The sequence below is a fragment of the Desmodus rotundus genome, chromosome 3 (assembly GCF_022682495.2).
Source record: "Desmodus rotundus isolate HL8 chromosome 3, HLdesRot8A.1, whole genome shotgun sequence".
Taxonomy (NCBI): Eukaryota; Metazoa; Chordata; class Mammalia; order Chiroptera; family Phyllostomidae; genus Desmodus; species Desmodus rotundus.
The window spans coordinates 30,098,648-30,114,582 of NC_071389.1; the positions used below are offsets into that span (position 1 = coordinate 30,098,648).

The 15,935-nt window shown below is 47.9% G+C and overlaps 2 protein-coding genes, 1 non-coding gene and 1 pseudogene across 8 annotated transcripts in view; 1 reads left to right on the forward strand and 3 right to left on the reverse strand.

The window, feature by feature from the left end:
* Positions 1-1,853: 1,853 nt before the first annotated feature.
* CCDC17 (coiled-coil domain containing 17) lies at positions 1,854-5,757 on the reverse strand. Of its 2 annotated transcripts, none has more exons than XM_045204373.3 (13): positions 5,438-5,757; positions 5,282-5,356; positions 4,960-5,182; positions 4,715-4,877; positions 4,440-4,523; positions 4,219-4,337; positions 3,824-3,940; positions 3,454-3,602; positions 3,256-3,353; positions 2,909-3,112; positions 2,575-2,785; positions 2,399-2,509; positions 1,854-2,108 (listed from the first exon to the last, which is right to left on the reverse strand). In XM_045204373.3, exons 1-13 carry the CDS (start codon positions 5,609-5,611, stop codon positions 2,007-2,009), a joined length of 1,830 nt encoding a protein of 609 aa, XP_045060308.2. In that variant the 5' UTR covers positions 5,612-5,757; the 3' UTR covers positions 1,854-2,006. The 2 variants fall into 2 exon arrangements, with proteins under 2 accessions (XP_045060308.2, XP_045060307.2); XM_045204372.3 differs by having other exon boundaries at positions 3,256-3,374.
* A 959-nt stretch (positions 5,758-6,716) lies between these two features.
* LOC112314685 (small nucleolar RNA SNORA5) lies at positions 6,717-6,830 on the forward strand. The gene has a single exon (XR_002975820.2). It is a non-coding gene; the product is annotated as a small nucleolar RNA SNORA5 (small nucleolar RNA).
* A 6,333-nt stretch (positions 6,831-13,163) lies between these two features.
* GPBP1L1 (GC-rich promoter binding protein 1 like 1) overlaps positions 13,164-15,935 on the reverse strand; it is a 37,964-nt gene continuing 35,192 nt past the window's right edge. For all 5 annotated transcript variants that reach the window (XM_024571037.4, XM_045204184.3, XM_024571038.3 and 2 more), the window contains 2 exons: positions 15,679-15,781; positions 13,164-14,055 (listed from right to left, as the gene is read on the reverse strand). In XM_024571037.4, coding sequence (XP_024426805.2) covers positions 13,903-14,055; positions 15,679-15,781 — 256 coding nt within the window. In that variant the 3' untranslated portion in view covers positions 13,164-13,902. The remainder of the gene's footprint in view (positions 14,056-15,678; positions 15,782-15,935) is intronic.
* LOC112314483 (proteasome subunit beta type-3 pseudogene) lies at positions 14,062-15,528 on the reverse strand (annotated as a pseudogene).

A 15,935-nucleotide genomic window follows, 5' to 3' on the forward strand; every position in this document is an offset into this window, starting at 1 on the left:
TCCTTAAATATTGGCTGAATCTGTGCCTTGGAGCACTCCAGTTTTATATAGTGGCCAAAGGTATTTTTTCCCCCTTTCTGTACTGCTCTCTGTGAAAGTTCTAATCCAAATACCTGTTTAATGTGTAGGTGATTAAATCAAGTGTGGCTGCTGGCCCAATGGTGCTATATTTCTCAGTTTTCCATACTTGACTGGACCTGGCTGTCTTGCAGACTTGCGGTGGTGCTGTCCCTGGGTGGGGGCTACAGAAACAAGACTCGGCCAAGACCTTGCTTTTTGGTGCTGGTACTGTGTGATGGGCTCTGTGAGCTGGTAACAGCCTCTAAGCCAGGCCTTGGGTGGTACCTATTTTTTATTCCCCTACTCACCAACCGAGGCCATAATCCTGTCCTGGGGCAGTGGGGGAAACACCTCTAAAGAAACTGGGGTGGTGGGGATGATCTTGAGAACTGGTGTGCTGATCATAGAGACTTGAGCTTTCCGATCAGAAGGTGGGGCCGACTCTGATGTCTTCTGAATGTGGTTGGAAATATCTGGGGAGGCTGGTTGGTTAAGTTGTATTATTTTCTGTACAGAAAGGTTGAAGTATATCAACACTTGGAATTGTTACCCATCTGCAGTTTTGACTTTTCAAATAAAGACAGTAAAAAAAATTCCTGGTCTGGACTTGTCTTTAAAGATCTTAGAGTGGGATCTTGGGCTTCCTGGAGCATTTCTGGGTGGGATGTGTAGTCGGAAGACAGAAACTGGCCCAGGAACCCTGGCTGCTCAGTATACACAAGCTGGTGCTTGGGTTCCTGATACTAACTAAAGCCATCCCATTTGGCCCTCATTGTCCAAGGCACAGGGCTGTCACGAGACTGGCTGAGCTGCCTCTGACATGACCCTTAGTTTAAGGACCTGCTATGCTCTAGGCACTATTTGGCTCCAGATTCCAAACAGCCTGCCCTGTATTACCTAAGGGTATTTAATATTGGACACATGGGGCTACTTGACTGCATGAGATGGATGGACATTAGGTACATCCTCCTGTTTGAACAGTGTTGGGTGCAGAGGGAGACCTGATTATCAACTAAACCTCATTTTTCAGAGTTTATATTTTCTCTAAATCAGTAGTTCCCAACCTTTTTGGCAGCAGGGACTGGTTTTGTGAAAGACCATTTTTCCACAGGTGCTGGGGGAGAGGGATGTTTCAAACACATTACATTGAAGATCAGGTGCTGCTGTGTGGCCCGGTTCTGAACAGGCCCAGACCTGTACCAGTCCAAGGCCTGGAGACTGGGGACCCCTGCTCTAAATAGAGTTAATTCTGGGCTGGTTTTAAGTGGCTGCAGAATCTGGCTGTGAATTTCCTTACCAAAAATGCCCTTTTATTGCAAGTCCTGAAGTTTGTGTGTGGAGGAGGGGTCTTTGACACTGGTGTCTGGGTTTAGGACCAATGTAAAATTTCAGCTAGAGTTCACATGTGAACATCCCCGATACATTTGGGTTTGGACCCCGCCTTGAATTAAGTATACAAGGCTACAAGAGCTTCCTGTTTTGGGGGGACCTTGAGAGCCTAGGTGGCTTCCTGGGGGATATCCTGAGAAAAAAAGATTTGAAGGGTGTAATAAAATTGATTTCAGCAAAAAGGTATGAGTTTATTGAGTTCCTTTAGCTGTGATTAAAGAGTGCCCCTTAGTCACAAAGAACTTCCTATGTGCCAGGTGATACTGCAGATTCGTGACATTTAATCCTCAGTATGTTTTACAAAAGGAAAACAGGTAAAGGCCAAAAACTGGTTTACCATTTGGTAGAAATGGTAGAACTGGTTGGATCTCATTTTGTGCTCATCAGCCTTTTGCTCCTAGACATTCCATCAGACCAGTAGTAAAGCTGCAGGTGTGGGAATGGGCCTCCATCTAGGCTTTCGTCCGGTACGTGACAGGCTATTCATACACATTCTCCTGGACTCAGAAAAGCCAGTGGGGGTGGGTCAAAGCTGGTGCCGACCCATACCCTCTTCTCTATCCCTGACTGCTGCGGAGGGTCTCCCCTGCAGGAGGAGGGGGATCAGCACAGCCAATTGGGGAAAAGGAGCTTGCTTCCAGGGAAGATGAGCTGGACACCTGTGGAACAGGGAGGAGGCACGTTTGTAGCAGAAGGTTTATGTACAGGTTAACAGCACAGGTTTTGGGGTGGGACTGGACTACCTTAGAGTCCAGATGAACCAAGTTAACCCCGCTGTGCTGTGATTTCCTTGTCTCTGCATAGTACTTACGTACCTCATAGGATGTGTGAGGGTCGCAATCCACAGAAAGAAAGCATTTGGTAATGACTTGGCACACAGTGGTCAACAAAGACTGGCTATTACACACCAACCACACCCATGGCATCCCTAGCTCCAGTTGAGCCTCACCGGAGGTGGGTACTGGTACTCGTGGGCACTTGCTGGATTGATCTCTGCCAGTGCTTGGACAGCTGCATCTCTTGCATTCACCAGCCGCAGAAAGAGCTCAGCCTGACCTACCTGGGAAGAGGAAATGATAGTATCTGTACCTTCGAGTTGGCTCAGTCCCCATTTTCCACACTCACCTGGGGAATTCCATTCAGCTGCCCAAGGCTAAGGCTGGCGTCCACAGGAAGGGCCCGAAGTGGGAGACGCCAGCGGCCACTTAGTACCCTCTGGTCCCCATCAAAGAGCACCAGTGAGGCCCAGGCTTTTGGTTGTGGTGCCCTACCCCATGCCAGCCCCTGCCAGGCTTGTAGCTCACAGACCAAAGACACTGATGGTGAGGGTGGTAGCCTAAAACAGTGAAAAAGAGGTGTGAAGCCAGAACTAGCTCTACTCCCTTCCTAGAACTTGGCCCTCAGAGCCAGATGCAAAAACATGGCAAGGGTGTGAAAGCCATCATTCCCACCTACTGACCTGGGTACAGGCTGCCTGCTGGCAAGGATGGCACAGCTGCCCATGGGCCCAGGAGCCGGAGGAGGGGGTAAGCAAAGGGCTGGGGGCAAAGCTGTGGTGCCTCCTGTGTGCTGTCCATCTCGAGCCAAGCCAGTCATCAGTTGCACCCAAATCCAAGAAGCTTCAAGGCCCCTCAGGAAGTCATAGAAAATGACCAGGCCAGCCCTGGGAACACAGGTCTCTGAGCCTCCTCACACTCCTCTCGCCATCTCCCCAAAGCTCCCTGTCATTTCTCCAACGCAAGCTGGACCTTAACCAGCTGTGGTGACTAAGTTACAGCAGATGTCAAAGGAGGGAGCAGGCCTCACCCGGGGTCATAGGGTGCAGGACCCAGAACATCAGTTGTGGGCAGAACAAAGTGTGGATCCAGGCCCAGGTTCCTGGTCATGGCTCCAGGAAGCTGCCACTGTGAGGGAGAGTTGAATCTCTAGAAAGCTTCCTTAGGTGCCTATGCTCCCCCAGTTACACAGAGCAGAGCGGTTCCCACCCCAAGCCTTGGTTCTCACAGTCTTTTCTGTGCCACCCGAGAATAAGATGCCTGTGGAGTGTGGAAGTGGTGGCAGTGGGGGAGCCACCGGTGGTGGGAGGCGTGGGGGATCTTCCCTTCTCCTCAGGCGTGTGCTGGGATTGGCCACAAACTGTGGCTCCCCGGACCCTAGGAGCAGAGGAAGAGAAGGGCACCCGTGAGCAGGACACAGCAAGTGACTGGGCTGAAATAACCCTGCTGTGAGAGCCATACTCCCACACAGGGATGCCTGGAGATGCACAGGGACACAGACGGGGCACAAACAAGTGTCCCATCTCCATGCATGATCTCTCTCTAACCCCTAGGTCCTTGGGGAGGGCTGGCAGGGTGGGACTGAGGTGCTCACTGACCCCCGGGCGCCGAGCCTGCACTCCTCTGCATCTGCAAAGCCAGGATTTCTGCCTCCAGGTGCCGGTTTTCAGCCTCCACGACTAGAAGCTCCCCGGATGTGGAACCTGCCTGCTTTCCTGTGTTGAACAAGTCTGACCTGTCACGTTTGACCTCTGGTGACCAGTTTGGTCTGGCTCTAAGCAGCACTCTGACCTTAGAACTCTCTGGACAAGGGTGGGCTTGTTAAGTAACATTCTAGTCACTGCTACAAAGGCCGCCCAGGTTTTCTACCTCGAGGTTTTTGCTTAAGCGGTTTCCATGCCAAATATGCCCTCCCTCACTGCCCTTTTCTCCTTCCGAAGCTAAGATCATTGCTTCTGAAACGCTCTCCTAGCTGCTCCCACCCCACATTCACCCCTGCGTGTCCGCGACCGCTGAAGCTCCAGAGCTGATGCTTCCACTTGCAACTGCCATATCTGGCCCAGAACGCCGGGGTCCCGGCCCCCGCCTCGAATGTAGGCCTCTCGCAGGGCTCTAGGGAGTAGGGAACAGGAAGGGGAAGGCAAGAGCCTCTTTTCAGTGCTGAACAGCGCTTCCCCGCGTGGCCGTCCCAGGGCCCCGGACCTCGGACCTCACCCGAACTCCGCAGCCAGAGTCCCCGGGTTGGACTGCAGCACCGGACAACAGAGTTCTGCCTCTCGCATGGAGTTCAGCCCGGTCCTGGAGTGGGGACGTTGTCACGGATCCACACCTCTGGCCTATCCAGCCCTTCCCGAACTCACACGTGCAGCCTTCCTGCTGCTTCCAGACCTACGTCTTGTGTGCGTCCGGCCCCTCCGGGGCTCCCCAGACCCCGGCCCGGCTAGCAGGCCTACGCCGCGGCGCTCCGGGCCCCCGCACGCGGGTCCCACCTGGGCTCAGCCTGCAGCTGCTTAACGCGCGCTCCCAACACTTCTAGAGCTCCCCTTGTTCGCCCGGCCTCGTCCCGGAGTTCTCGAAGCTCCCGCTCCAGGCCTAACAGGCGTGCTATACCGCCTCGGGTCCGGGCCAAACCTTGGAGGCGCCGGTTCAGTCCTGAGTAAGGGACCAAGTGAGAATGGGTTTGAATAACCTCAGACCAAGAGAAGGGTCCCCTAGGGCCCCTTCCTCCCCTCACCTTCGCTGCGTAGCTCCAGAGCCCTGCTCTGGGCCTCTGTCTCTGCCACACGCCTCCTGTGATTCCGGTGCAGCTCCCGAAGCCGCTCGCTGGGGTCCCCAGAGGCCCCGGAGGTGGGACCCGGGTTCGGAGCCTTTGAGTGTCCCCAGGGCCCGGCTGACTCCTTGGGAATCATTATTATCCCAGGTTGCATTTCCTGCAGGTAGAGCCGCAGCCCCTGCACCTAGAATTACAGTAACCCCTCCATCTCCGTGTAGGGTTAACCTGACCCAGGTTTGGGGAGGCTGCTCAGGTTCAAGCCCGTGTGTAGCGTCGGGTGTACCTCCTCTGTTAGCCTCCTTAGAGCCGAGTTGCTGGCCTCCTGGTCCGGGAGTCCTCGGTGTCCTTGTGACATCACCTGAACACGGCACGTGGGATGAGGAATCCGAGGGTCAGGGTGGCCTGCATAACCACCCAGGGCCATGGAGGAGACCCTTACCATGGGGCCTTGTGGTTCCGAGCCTTTTGAGGGCTGTGCTCCAGGCATGACCTCCCGGGTCAATCGTCCTATGCAGAAGCGCTGAGTGTGAGTGGCCAACAGGGCCCAGGAGTGGAAAACCATGCCACAGGCCCCACAGGGCAAGAGCCCTGGCTCCCCAGAGCGGGAGGCCATGGGATGGAACCCCTTCTGTGGCACCAAGCTGAGACCTGAAGAAGACAGGACAGAGAGTAGGGGAAAGAGAAAGGAGGATGAAACAGAAAGCCAGGGCAGAGAGGAAAGGCCAGGTGTATTGGGTCTCTACTGAGACCCGCTCTGCTCTGTGGTTTGTTTGGGGAGGAGCCTTAGCTCCCCGCACAACTGCAGGCCTGGGCAGGTCTGGAAGAATGGGTGTGGAAGGCTCGGTCACCTTTGGGAGCAGCCCTGGTTTGAAAAATAATCCAAAGTCAGCTCCACCTCCTTGCGTGAGACAGGCAAGTCTCTAATATGACACTTTGGTTTATCTGCCTATATTAATAAAATCAAGGGGCATGAACAGTGCCTCCTAGACCAGCAGGGCCCGTGTACCACACTCCATCACTGATCACGGCCTTTGGCAGGGAAGTGTCATCTTTTTTTTTTTTTTTAATATTTTAATTTCATATGAATCACTATTATTTTTTAAGATTTTATTTTTAGAGAGGAGAAGGGAGGGAGAAAGAGAGGGATAGAAACATCGATATGTGGTTACCTCTCACGTGGCCCCCACTGGGGACCTGGCCTACAACCCAGGCATGTGCCCTGACTGGGAATCATACCATCAACCCTTTAGTTTGCAGCCCGCGCTCAATCCACCGAGCCACATACACCAGCCAGGGCGGGAAGTGTCGTCTTGTTCATCCTTGTTTTGTCCAAGTCGATGTAACCAAAGTTGGTGTCATTCTCCATTCCTTGAACACTGAGTATGTGTCTTCTGCCAGGAAACCATGTTTTTTTTTCTTTTGCTAAAACCTTTTGTTTCCATTTGGTCCAGGGTATGGGAGAGGGCTCCCGGGTGGTTAAAAGGCTGCCTAGGGGCTGCAGGGAAAGGCTCAGGCAGAGCTTGACACTGGGGGGATGCAGGAGGGCCCCTCAGAGGTCTCTGGGCTCCAAAGGCTCCTGGTCATGTTTGAAGGGGAGCCTTTTGAAGAGACATGTGCCCAGTCCAGCCTGGGGGCTGGCGGCCTGTGGAGGGCAGGCAGGTTTTCACCCATCTCCTTGGTGAATTTCACCTCATCTATCAATAGGAAGTGGTCCTCTGGGAAGTTAAGAAATGGGGTTTTGCCCCGGCTCCGCAGGCTGCCACATAAGCACTGTGACTCATGGGCCCTGATCCCCTGCTGGGCCTCGGGGATAAATCTGGTCACAGACACGAAAAAAAAAAAAAAAAGGAAAACAGAAATGGGGTCTTTGCGGGCTGAACCCGGGGCATGCAGACCCAAAAAGGCCAGGTTCAGCTGCTTCTCCATGACCATGGAGGCTTCGATGGTGTCCTGGGTTTTACCCCCCTCCTTTGGGAAAGGCTTCTGCTTGTCCTGAAAGCGGGTATAGCTGCCTTGCTTGTTTTATATTTTTAAGAGATGCTTGGTGCACTTGTGCTTCTCCTTAGCCATCTTGAGAGTGGCCCTTGCACTGCAGAGCCACACCCTTGCATCAGAATAGAAGCTCAAAGGTGTAGGAGACCTGTAGAGGCAAAGTTAACCAGGTGGTGGATGGTGGCCTCTACCTTGGTGAAATTATTCTGACATATCTGGGACCTTATGGTTGCTTGGCAATAAGGGGTTAAAAAAAAAAAAAAAGGTGTTGGCTGGTCCCAAAGGCTGAGGATCACTGAGTTGGATCTGAAAGGTGAAACTGGAAAAGAGGTTGGAAGGTGGTGGGAGGCTGAAAGAAGGGGTGTCACTGGGTCTGTTCTCTCCAAACGCTGTTGAAGCAAGATACAGATCTGCAGGGCCTCTGAGCATACTCCCATGTCTTTACCCTAGACTGAAAAGCTTTTCCTTGCACTGGACTTCTCTGGAAGCAACTATAGTTTTTTCATAACTAAGTCCCATTAAGTCTAGCAGTCTTTCCCTAACTCCCATTCTGATTCTTGTTTTTCTAGCTGGAGAGGGAGGGTAATCATCACAGCGCAAGGAATAAAGTTCTGAGAAAATGTAATGAGTCTGTCGGATGAAGGAATCAAATACAGAAAGATACCCTTCACTTGACACCAGCCAGGGGCCATGTAGGCCCATTCCTCCTGGCCAGATCTCTCCACCACCTCCCAAAATATATGTATACATCAGAGGCAGGGTTTCTGAACTAGCCCCAGGTTCCTAAATAAAACCCCCTTTTTAAACAAGCCAAGGACTTACACCCTGACCGTTGTGGCTTAGTTGGATGGGTATCTTCCTTCAAAGTGAAGGGTCACCTGTTCTACTCCAGGTTGGGGCCCAGGCTTAGATTGTGGAGTTCAGTCCTCAGATGGGGCACATGTGAGAGGCAGCCAGTTGATGTCTCTCTCTCACGTAGATATTTCTCTCCTTCTCTCCCTCCCTTCCCACCTCTCTAAAAAATCAATCAGTCAATTAAATCAGTCAACCATTCATTCATTCAGTCAGTCAGTCAGGGACTTACAGTACTGCCCGCCCCCCAACTCCTGCCATAGTATTTAAGGTCAAGTAAGGTGTGACCAGCAGCAGGTTACAAAGTGTTTCCAAGTATGTGATCTTAGTCCAGTTTAATTCCAAGTGAGAAAGAGAGTGCATTTTTGGAAATTTGTTCTGAGAAAGCTAGTAAGTGGCAAAGCCCAAGACCAAACAGGTGGGATTATGTTCATCTCAATTTCTCATTTCCAGTGCAATACTTTGCAACAGTTTGATAATACACTCACGTGCCACTTACCATGGGAATCTGTTCTGAGAAACGGCTTCTTAGGTGACTTCACCATGGTTGCGGACACCAGCGTATACTCACACAAACCTAGGTGGGATAGCCTGCCTCATGCCTCGGCTGTATGGTAGAGCCTAGAGCTCCCAGGCTACAAATCTGTACCACACCCCAAAATGAGATCAAATCAAGCACAAGAGAAAGAAATTACGTAATCAAGAGATGTGGTAACCATGATATGTATGAGGCTGCTGCCAGCATAATATGGCTCAGTGCTTTACAGTACTTTAGAAAATATATTTATTTTTAGAGAGAGGGGAAGGGAGTGAGAGAGAGAAACATCAATGAGTGGTTGCCTCTCACACAACCCCTACTGGGGACCTGGCCCACAAGCCAGGGACTTTTCTTTTTAATAAGGAGAAAGAGCACACTCTTAAATAATGATAAAAAGTAAATACACAAACATCCCTTGGTGGTGTAGCTCAGGGGATTGTGTGGTGGCCTGTGAACCGAAAGGTCTCTGTTCAATTCCCTGTCAGGGTACAGGCCTGGGTTGCCAGCCGGTTCTCCATTTGGGGGCAAACAAGAGGCAACCAATTAATGTTTCTCTCCCTCTCTTTCTCCCACCCTTCACCTCTCTGAAAATAAATAAAATCTTTAAAAAAAGTAAATAGGTAAACAAGTCTTTTATTACCCGGTATTATGCACTAGAACCACACGTGCTCTACTTTGAGACAACTGGCAGTGCAGGTTTGTTCACGCCAGCATCACCACAAACGCCTAAGTAATGTGTTGTGCTTGCGATGGCTCTTTCACTAGGTGATGGGAACTTTTCAGCTCCATTCTCATCTTAGGGGACCACTGTTGTACACTTGGTCTGTTGGTGACTAGAATGTCATCCTGAGGCCATGAACGTATTTCACGGATTCCTACCAGTTTTTTAAAAAAATTGATTTGAGAAACATTGACTTGTTATTCCACTTATTTATGCACTCACTGGCAGATTTGTCTTGGTAAAGTTTTATTCTCACTTGAGAGAGAGTGAAAGGGACAGAGGGAAACATCAATGAGACAGAGTAGATTGAGCCCACAACCCAGGTATGTGCCCCACCCGGGACTCGAACTGGCATCCTTTCAATTATGAAAGGATCCTCCAAACACGAAACACTGGCCAGGGCTATTAGTTGATTTTTTAAAAAATTTATTTATGCCTTGGCTGGTGTAGCTCAGTGGACTGAGTGCGGGCCTGCAAACAAGAGTCACTGGTTCAATTCCCAGTCAGGGCACATGCCTTGGTTGCAGGCCAGGTCCCCAGTTGGGGATGCATGAGAGGCAACCACACACTGATGTTTCTCTCCTCTCTTTCTTCCTCCCTTCCCTTCTCTCTAAAAATGAATAAAAATCTCTAAAAAATTAAAATTATATTTTATTGATTATGCTATTACAGTTGTCCCAATTTTTCCTCCTTTGCCCTCCTGCACCCAGCATCCCCCAGTCCCTCAGGCAATCCCCCCACCATTGTTCATGTTCATGGGTCAAGTGTCAAAGTTCTTTGGCTACACCATTTCCTATACTGTACTTCACATCCCCATGGCTAATTCTGTAACTACCTTCTTAATCCCCTCACCTCTTCACCCATTCCCCCACACTCTCTCCCATCTGGCAACCATCAAAACAGTCTCTGTATCCATGATTTTGTCTCTGTTTTTGTTTGCTTAATTTTTTTAGATTCAATTGTTGATATATATATATATATATATATTATATATATATATATATATATATAGTCATTTTAGTGTTCATAGTTTTGATCCTCTTTTTCTAAAATAAGTCCCTGTAACATTTCATATAATAGTTTGGTGATGAACTTTTTTAGTATTTTTTTGTCTGTTAAGCTCTATATCTGCCCTTTGATTCTAAATGATAGCTTTGCTGGGTAAAGCAATATTAGTTGTAGGTCCCCGGCTTTTCAGGACTTTGAATGTTTCTTGCCAATCCTTCCTTAGCCTGCAAAGTTTATTTTGAGAAACCATTTTATAGTCTTATGAGAACTCCCCTGTAGGTAATTAAATTCCTCTCTCTTGCTGCTTTTAAGATTCTCTTTATCTTTAAACTTTGACATTTTATTTTTTAAAAAAATGATTTTAGCCATGGCTGGTGTAGCTCAGTGGATTGAGTGTGGGCTATGAACCAGAGGGTCGCCGGTTTGGTTCCCGGTCGGGGCACATGCCTGGGTTGCAGGCCTGGTGCCCGGTGGGGCCCACAAGAGGTAACTGCACATTGATGTTTCTCTCCCTCTTTCTCCCTCCCTTCCCCTCTCTCTAAAATAAATAAGTTTTAAAAAAAGATTTTATTTTAGACAGAGGGGGAGGGAGGAAGAGAGGGAAATGTCAATGTGTGGTTGCCTCTTGAGCACCCCCAACTGGGGACCTGGCCAGCAACCCAGGCATGTGCCCTGATTGGGAATTGAACCAGTGACCCTTGGGTTTGCAGGCTGGTGCTCAGTCCACTGAGCCACACCAGCCAGGGCTAACTGTTGACATTTTAATTATGATATGTCTTGGAGTGGGCCTCTTTGCATCCATCTTGTGTGAGACTCTGTGCTTCCTGGACTTGCATGTCTATTTCCTTTACCAAATTAGGAAAGTTTTCTTTACCTTCTCAAATAAGTTTTCAATTTCTTGTTCCTTCTCTTTTCCTTGTGGCACCCCTGATGCAAATGTTGCACCTCTTGAAGTTGTCCCAGGTGTAGCTTACCTTATTGCTGGTTATTTTTTGCATTTTCTTGTTGATTGGTAGTTTTTTGGTTCCTTATTTTCCAAATAATTCATTTGCTTCTCTGATTCATCCATTCCCATTGTTTCTCTGTAAATTGTTATTTCAATTAGTGTATCCTTCATTTTTGACTGGACCTTTTTTATGCTGTTGAGGTCCTAAGTTCCTTGAGCATCCTTATAACCAGTGTTTTGAACTCTCATAGATTATCTTCATTTTGTTTAGCTTTTTCTGGAGTTTTGATCTTTTATTTGGGCCATTTGTTCATTTCCTTTTATGTGGGCAGTTAGAGCCTCCTCTTGTAGTTGTGACTTGGGCTACTGGCAGATCAATGGGAGGGATTTACCCAGGCCAGTCAACTGCAAGGACTGGCTGTGACCACTTACCACTAAACTCCAACCTATGTGGAGGATCAGCTGTACAGGGTCAGGGTGGTGGTGCTCCAACATTGACTGTAGCTGTGCATTGGGTGCTTTGGCCCTGGGGTTTCCCAGGTAGTGCAGGGCAAGACCCACCCCCACCTGTGTTGTGCCCGGGCCACCCTGCCTGATCTATAAAGCAATCTGAGATGGCTGCTACTTGTACCAGGCTTGGAGTCTCCCAGGCAATGCCCAGCTGTGAATCTAGGCTGGCTGCTGCTAGTGCTGGGCCTGGGGCTCATTGAGGCCAGCTATTACTTGTTTCATAGGATTTGAAGCTGTAAAGAGCCAAGATCAGCCATTCATATGGAAAAGCCGCTTGGATGGGTGGGGAATGGGGTGGAGTCTGGGGAATCTCCAAGGCTGGTCAAATGGTGTTAGGCAGGCTGTTGGTGTCTCAGATATGGCACCAGCTTGCCAGCTCAGTCTGGATGTATGTGGTTTCTTTCGTTCCATAGCTGTCAGACTTCCATTCAAGCCCATTCCTGACAGTTCTGAGTGATGGTTGTTCCATATTTTAGCTGTTATTTTGATGTGGTTGCGTGAAGAGGTGAGCCTTGTCTGTCTACACTACCATCTTGACCAGAAGTTGGCTGATTCCTGTGTATGTCCTGACTGGGACTGAACCCATAATTTTAGGGTAATGGGATGACGCTCTAATAACTGAGCTACTTAGCGAGGGCCTGTATTTCATTGATTCTAAGATGCAATTTTTTAAATGCTGAAATCAGGATTCACAACAAATGGGGTGTCATAATTTAACTGGCAAGTTTTCTTATTAATACATAAAATGTCATAAAGTATATACATTCCATGAAACAGGATCCAGTTCTTACTGCCCTGTCTCGAACACTACTCCCACAGCTTGCACATGGACTGCGCACTCCGCTAGCTGGAAAGACTACACAGTAGAGTAAGGCAGCCAGGAGGGCCTCTGCCCTCTTAACCTTTAGAATCTAACATGTCATTCTAGTCTGTGGCCTGTACCCCTTCTGCAGCCTGTACTTCAAGTTAGCATCTTTCTAACATGAAATCAGGCCTGTTACTTCTTTGCTGTTGTCTATTAGTATGATCTTGGATCTCTATATCCACTAGAGACTATGTAGGGAACAGCCAAAGATTGCCAGAGTTAGCAAATACCTGTTGCCGAACTTCTGCTTGTCCATCAGGTATTGACCTAAGATTTCATTGTTAACATAACTGGTTATCCATTGCCTACTAGATTGGGCACCCCGTGCACCCCTCAGAGCCTTACAGAATACCTGGGACACAAAAGAGCCTGAGGCGTATTTGTTAAATGAAAAACCTCCCTCCTCCACTGGTCACCCAACCAACACTGGCTCAAACCCTTTCCTCCTATGTTCTTATTTAGCAGGAAAATTAAGGAACAGCCTTTCCTTAAAATATGTACATTAGTAAATACAGGGGTACTGAGCAACAGCTTCAGGAAAGAAACTTGGGTTTCTGATTTTATTGCAGGTAATTTATTGCACAGTTTTTTCTGCATCAAAAAAGTAGCCGCTAAAAGGAGAAACAAGTGTGTATGAATTCAGATGTTACTCAGAGTGCCAGATGCATTTCCCCTAAAAAAAGAGAAACCACTCATCTAATTTTAAAGAAAATAGACTTCTTACACAAGACAATCCAAACTGATGCAAAATATTTATTCCAAGTTAGTTATTTTATGCAGTAGTTTCCCCCTCAAGACTTGTGATAACCACATCTTTTAAATCTGTAAATAATGTTATCAAAATAATCTTAATCTTTGAAATCTCACAAAAAATTTATATTTTACAATCCACCCTGAATATCAAGGCTGCAAGAATAACACATTTCCTATATCCAAATATTTTACAGCTGTACCCAAAAAAAGGAAAAAAAGAAAAAAAAAAAAAAAGAAAAAAAAAAGAAACCCACATATACTTAGTTAAGGGCTAATGTTACCCGAGCAGCCAAAAATAAAATAAAATATCCAAATTATTAGCATTAATTTAATACAATTATAACTTCAATAGTCACTTTGTCATTGACAATGATTGCTTGAGCACAGGGGTGAGTGCCCCAAGGGCTGGTGGAAGCTGTTGCTGCAGACCAGTGTCTCCCCCTCTCCGCACTGCCAGCTCCCACTTGTGCATCGCCCCATATATACTGTGTGTGTGTGTTAAAAATCTTTCCCACCATACAAATTTCTATTAAGCAGATAACAGGAAGAACAACAAAAGCTAAACAAGTCAAATCTCTCTCTTTGGGATACGATTATTTCCCTTGTGCACGAAATATTCAACAACAACATAAGAAAAGGAACAGAAGATTTCTCTTGTATATTCCCTAAGCACACAAGCTGAGTTCATGGGTCAGATTTAACTGTGAACATTTATATGCCTACTTCCAGGCATCGTCATCTGATGTTTCACTGCTACTGGTTTCTGTGTCCGAGTCCTCGAACTCTGCTTTGCAAGTGCTTCTCCAAGGGGAGAATAGGCTGGAACTGCGGCTCTGCAAGAAGCCATTCTTCCCGAAGCCATTTCTTCTCAGCTGGTATAAGCATGAGACGGAGGAAAAAGAACAAAAAGAAATCATCAATATCTACACTGGCCAATGGGACCTGGGAAAGCCAGGCCTCAATTCAATTCTAGACAGAATGTAGAGGGAGGACCTTCTAACAGATTAGAGTTTGGTAGCAGCGCTTAAAGCTTTAATGCACAAATGAATCATTTAAAGCTCTGTTTAAAAAAATGCAGATTCAGATTCAGAATAACGGGTAAAATTCTGAGATTCTGTATTTCTACAAATTCTCAGGTGATGACAATGATTGGGAAACAGTTCTGAGCAGCAAAGTCTTTTAGTCAGCCTGTATTTTCGCTTTAAGGACACAATTGTTATTTATGCTTTAAATACACACCACCAGGACGTAAGCTCCACAAGATCTGTAGAGACCCACTGGTGTTGTCCATTGTTGTAAACCCTAAGGCCTGGCAATATTTTACTCAGAGAAAGAATCTAAGCATTTGTTGAGTAGATTAAAATTTGGCTTCTTGGCTCCAGCCAGAGGAAATCCACAAGCCTAAAAGCAGAGGGCGGGCCTGCCTTACCAGGAACCAAGGGCTCAGTCCGTAACTTTGGAACATAGCCTTGTGGTACTGATAAGAAGTTAAAGCTTCCAGGATGAAAGAACATACCAACTACTGAAATCTGCAAAGTATCGACCTGGTTTTTGTATTTGACACTGGAGACCCCTACTGCCTAGGCAGATTTACTTTACTAGTAGTATTTTAGGAAGAAAAACTATTTTATTAAAAAAAGAAAAAAAGAAAAAAAAAAGTGGGCTCTGGGAACAGAGTAGTCCATTCCGGCCTCTAGTGTCCTGGTGGTGATTTGTCCTTCTCAATGATACGGACAATGACTTCCAATGTCTGACCGTGCATTACGGTCCACAGCATTCAGCATGGCTCGTGAGATGGTCTCATATAGGTGTTCTGGATCCATGCTGGGCTCCCAGAGGGACTCAGAACACTGCATCCATTTGTTTGGTGTAGGTGCTACTGACCACAGTCATCAGTCACTGGGGCAGCCAATAAGGTCTAGAGAGCAAATGAAGGGCTTAAAGGTCTTCAGGGCTGACCCAGCAATGACTGGCCCAATGTAGTAGGGGCCAAACCATTTCTCATACAGGACGTGGACCACCATGCCCATGAGGGTGTAGAGCTTCATCTGCCCACCCTCCTTCAGCTCATACAGACTCAATCAGAATTTGAGGGGCTGGGCAACAGTAAGGGTATTGGTGGCGAGCCTGGCCAGGCTGATGTACAGCTGGTCACCCATGGGAAAAATCTTCTGGAAATCCACGGTCACCATCTGGGCCTGGATCCTGAAGCACCTATTGGCAGTGATGGCCACACAGTTCTTCTTCTTCATGGCCAAGATGACCCCTCTGTTATAGCACATGACTGCCTCCTGTGTAGTAGGACTGCCAACTGCCACAATTCCAGCAAACCTGCCACCTAGGCAGAATTAGATGTCCTTCTGTATTTCTACTATGGTAGCTTTGTATCTTCTTTGCAAGGTGTTTTTTTCACACTACACTGGACTCCCAAAAGGCAATCAATGACTGCCCGGGCTCCTCATCCGCCTACTCTCCAGGAAAGGTTTATAACGTACCTGCTCGGTTTTCATGTGGAACTCTCTGAGCTCGTCCTCTGTGAGGGGAAGGCAATTCTCATCATTTTCAGGATACTCCTGCCATCCCATTGCTTTCAATAACCTGGAGGGGGCAGGTCAGGCAAAGAAAACGTGACAACTTTAAGCCGTATGTGGGAAGCCCACAACTTTCCACAAAAAAACTCTCCTGCCCAGGGACAATGGTACCCACTTGGATGTTAAAGAAACTTAGGTTTGCCTTTTCTCCCCAGGGGGAC

Excerpts from the sequence above, each read along its gene's own strand:
- CCDC17 (XM_045204372.3), bottom strand. The coding sequence starts at position 5,611 with ATGGCCTCCCGCTCTGGGGAGCCAGGGCTCTTGCCCTGTGGGGCCTGT. Across the intron at positions 3,603-3,823 it reads TGCAGGCTCGGCGCCCGGGG|GGTCCGGGGAGCCACAGTTT; the intron begins GTCAGTGAGCAC and ends CTCTGCTCCTAG. Across the intron at positions 2,109-2,398 it reads AGTACCAGTACCCACCTCCG|GTGTCCAGCTCATCTTCCCT; the intron begins GTGAGGCTCAAC and ends CCTGTTCCACAG.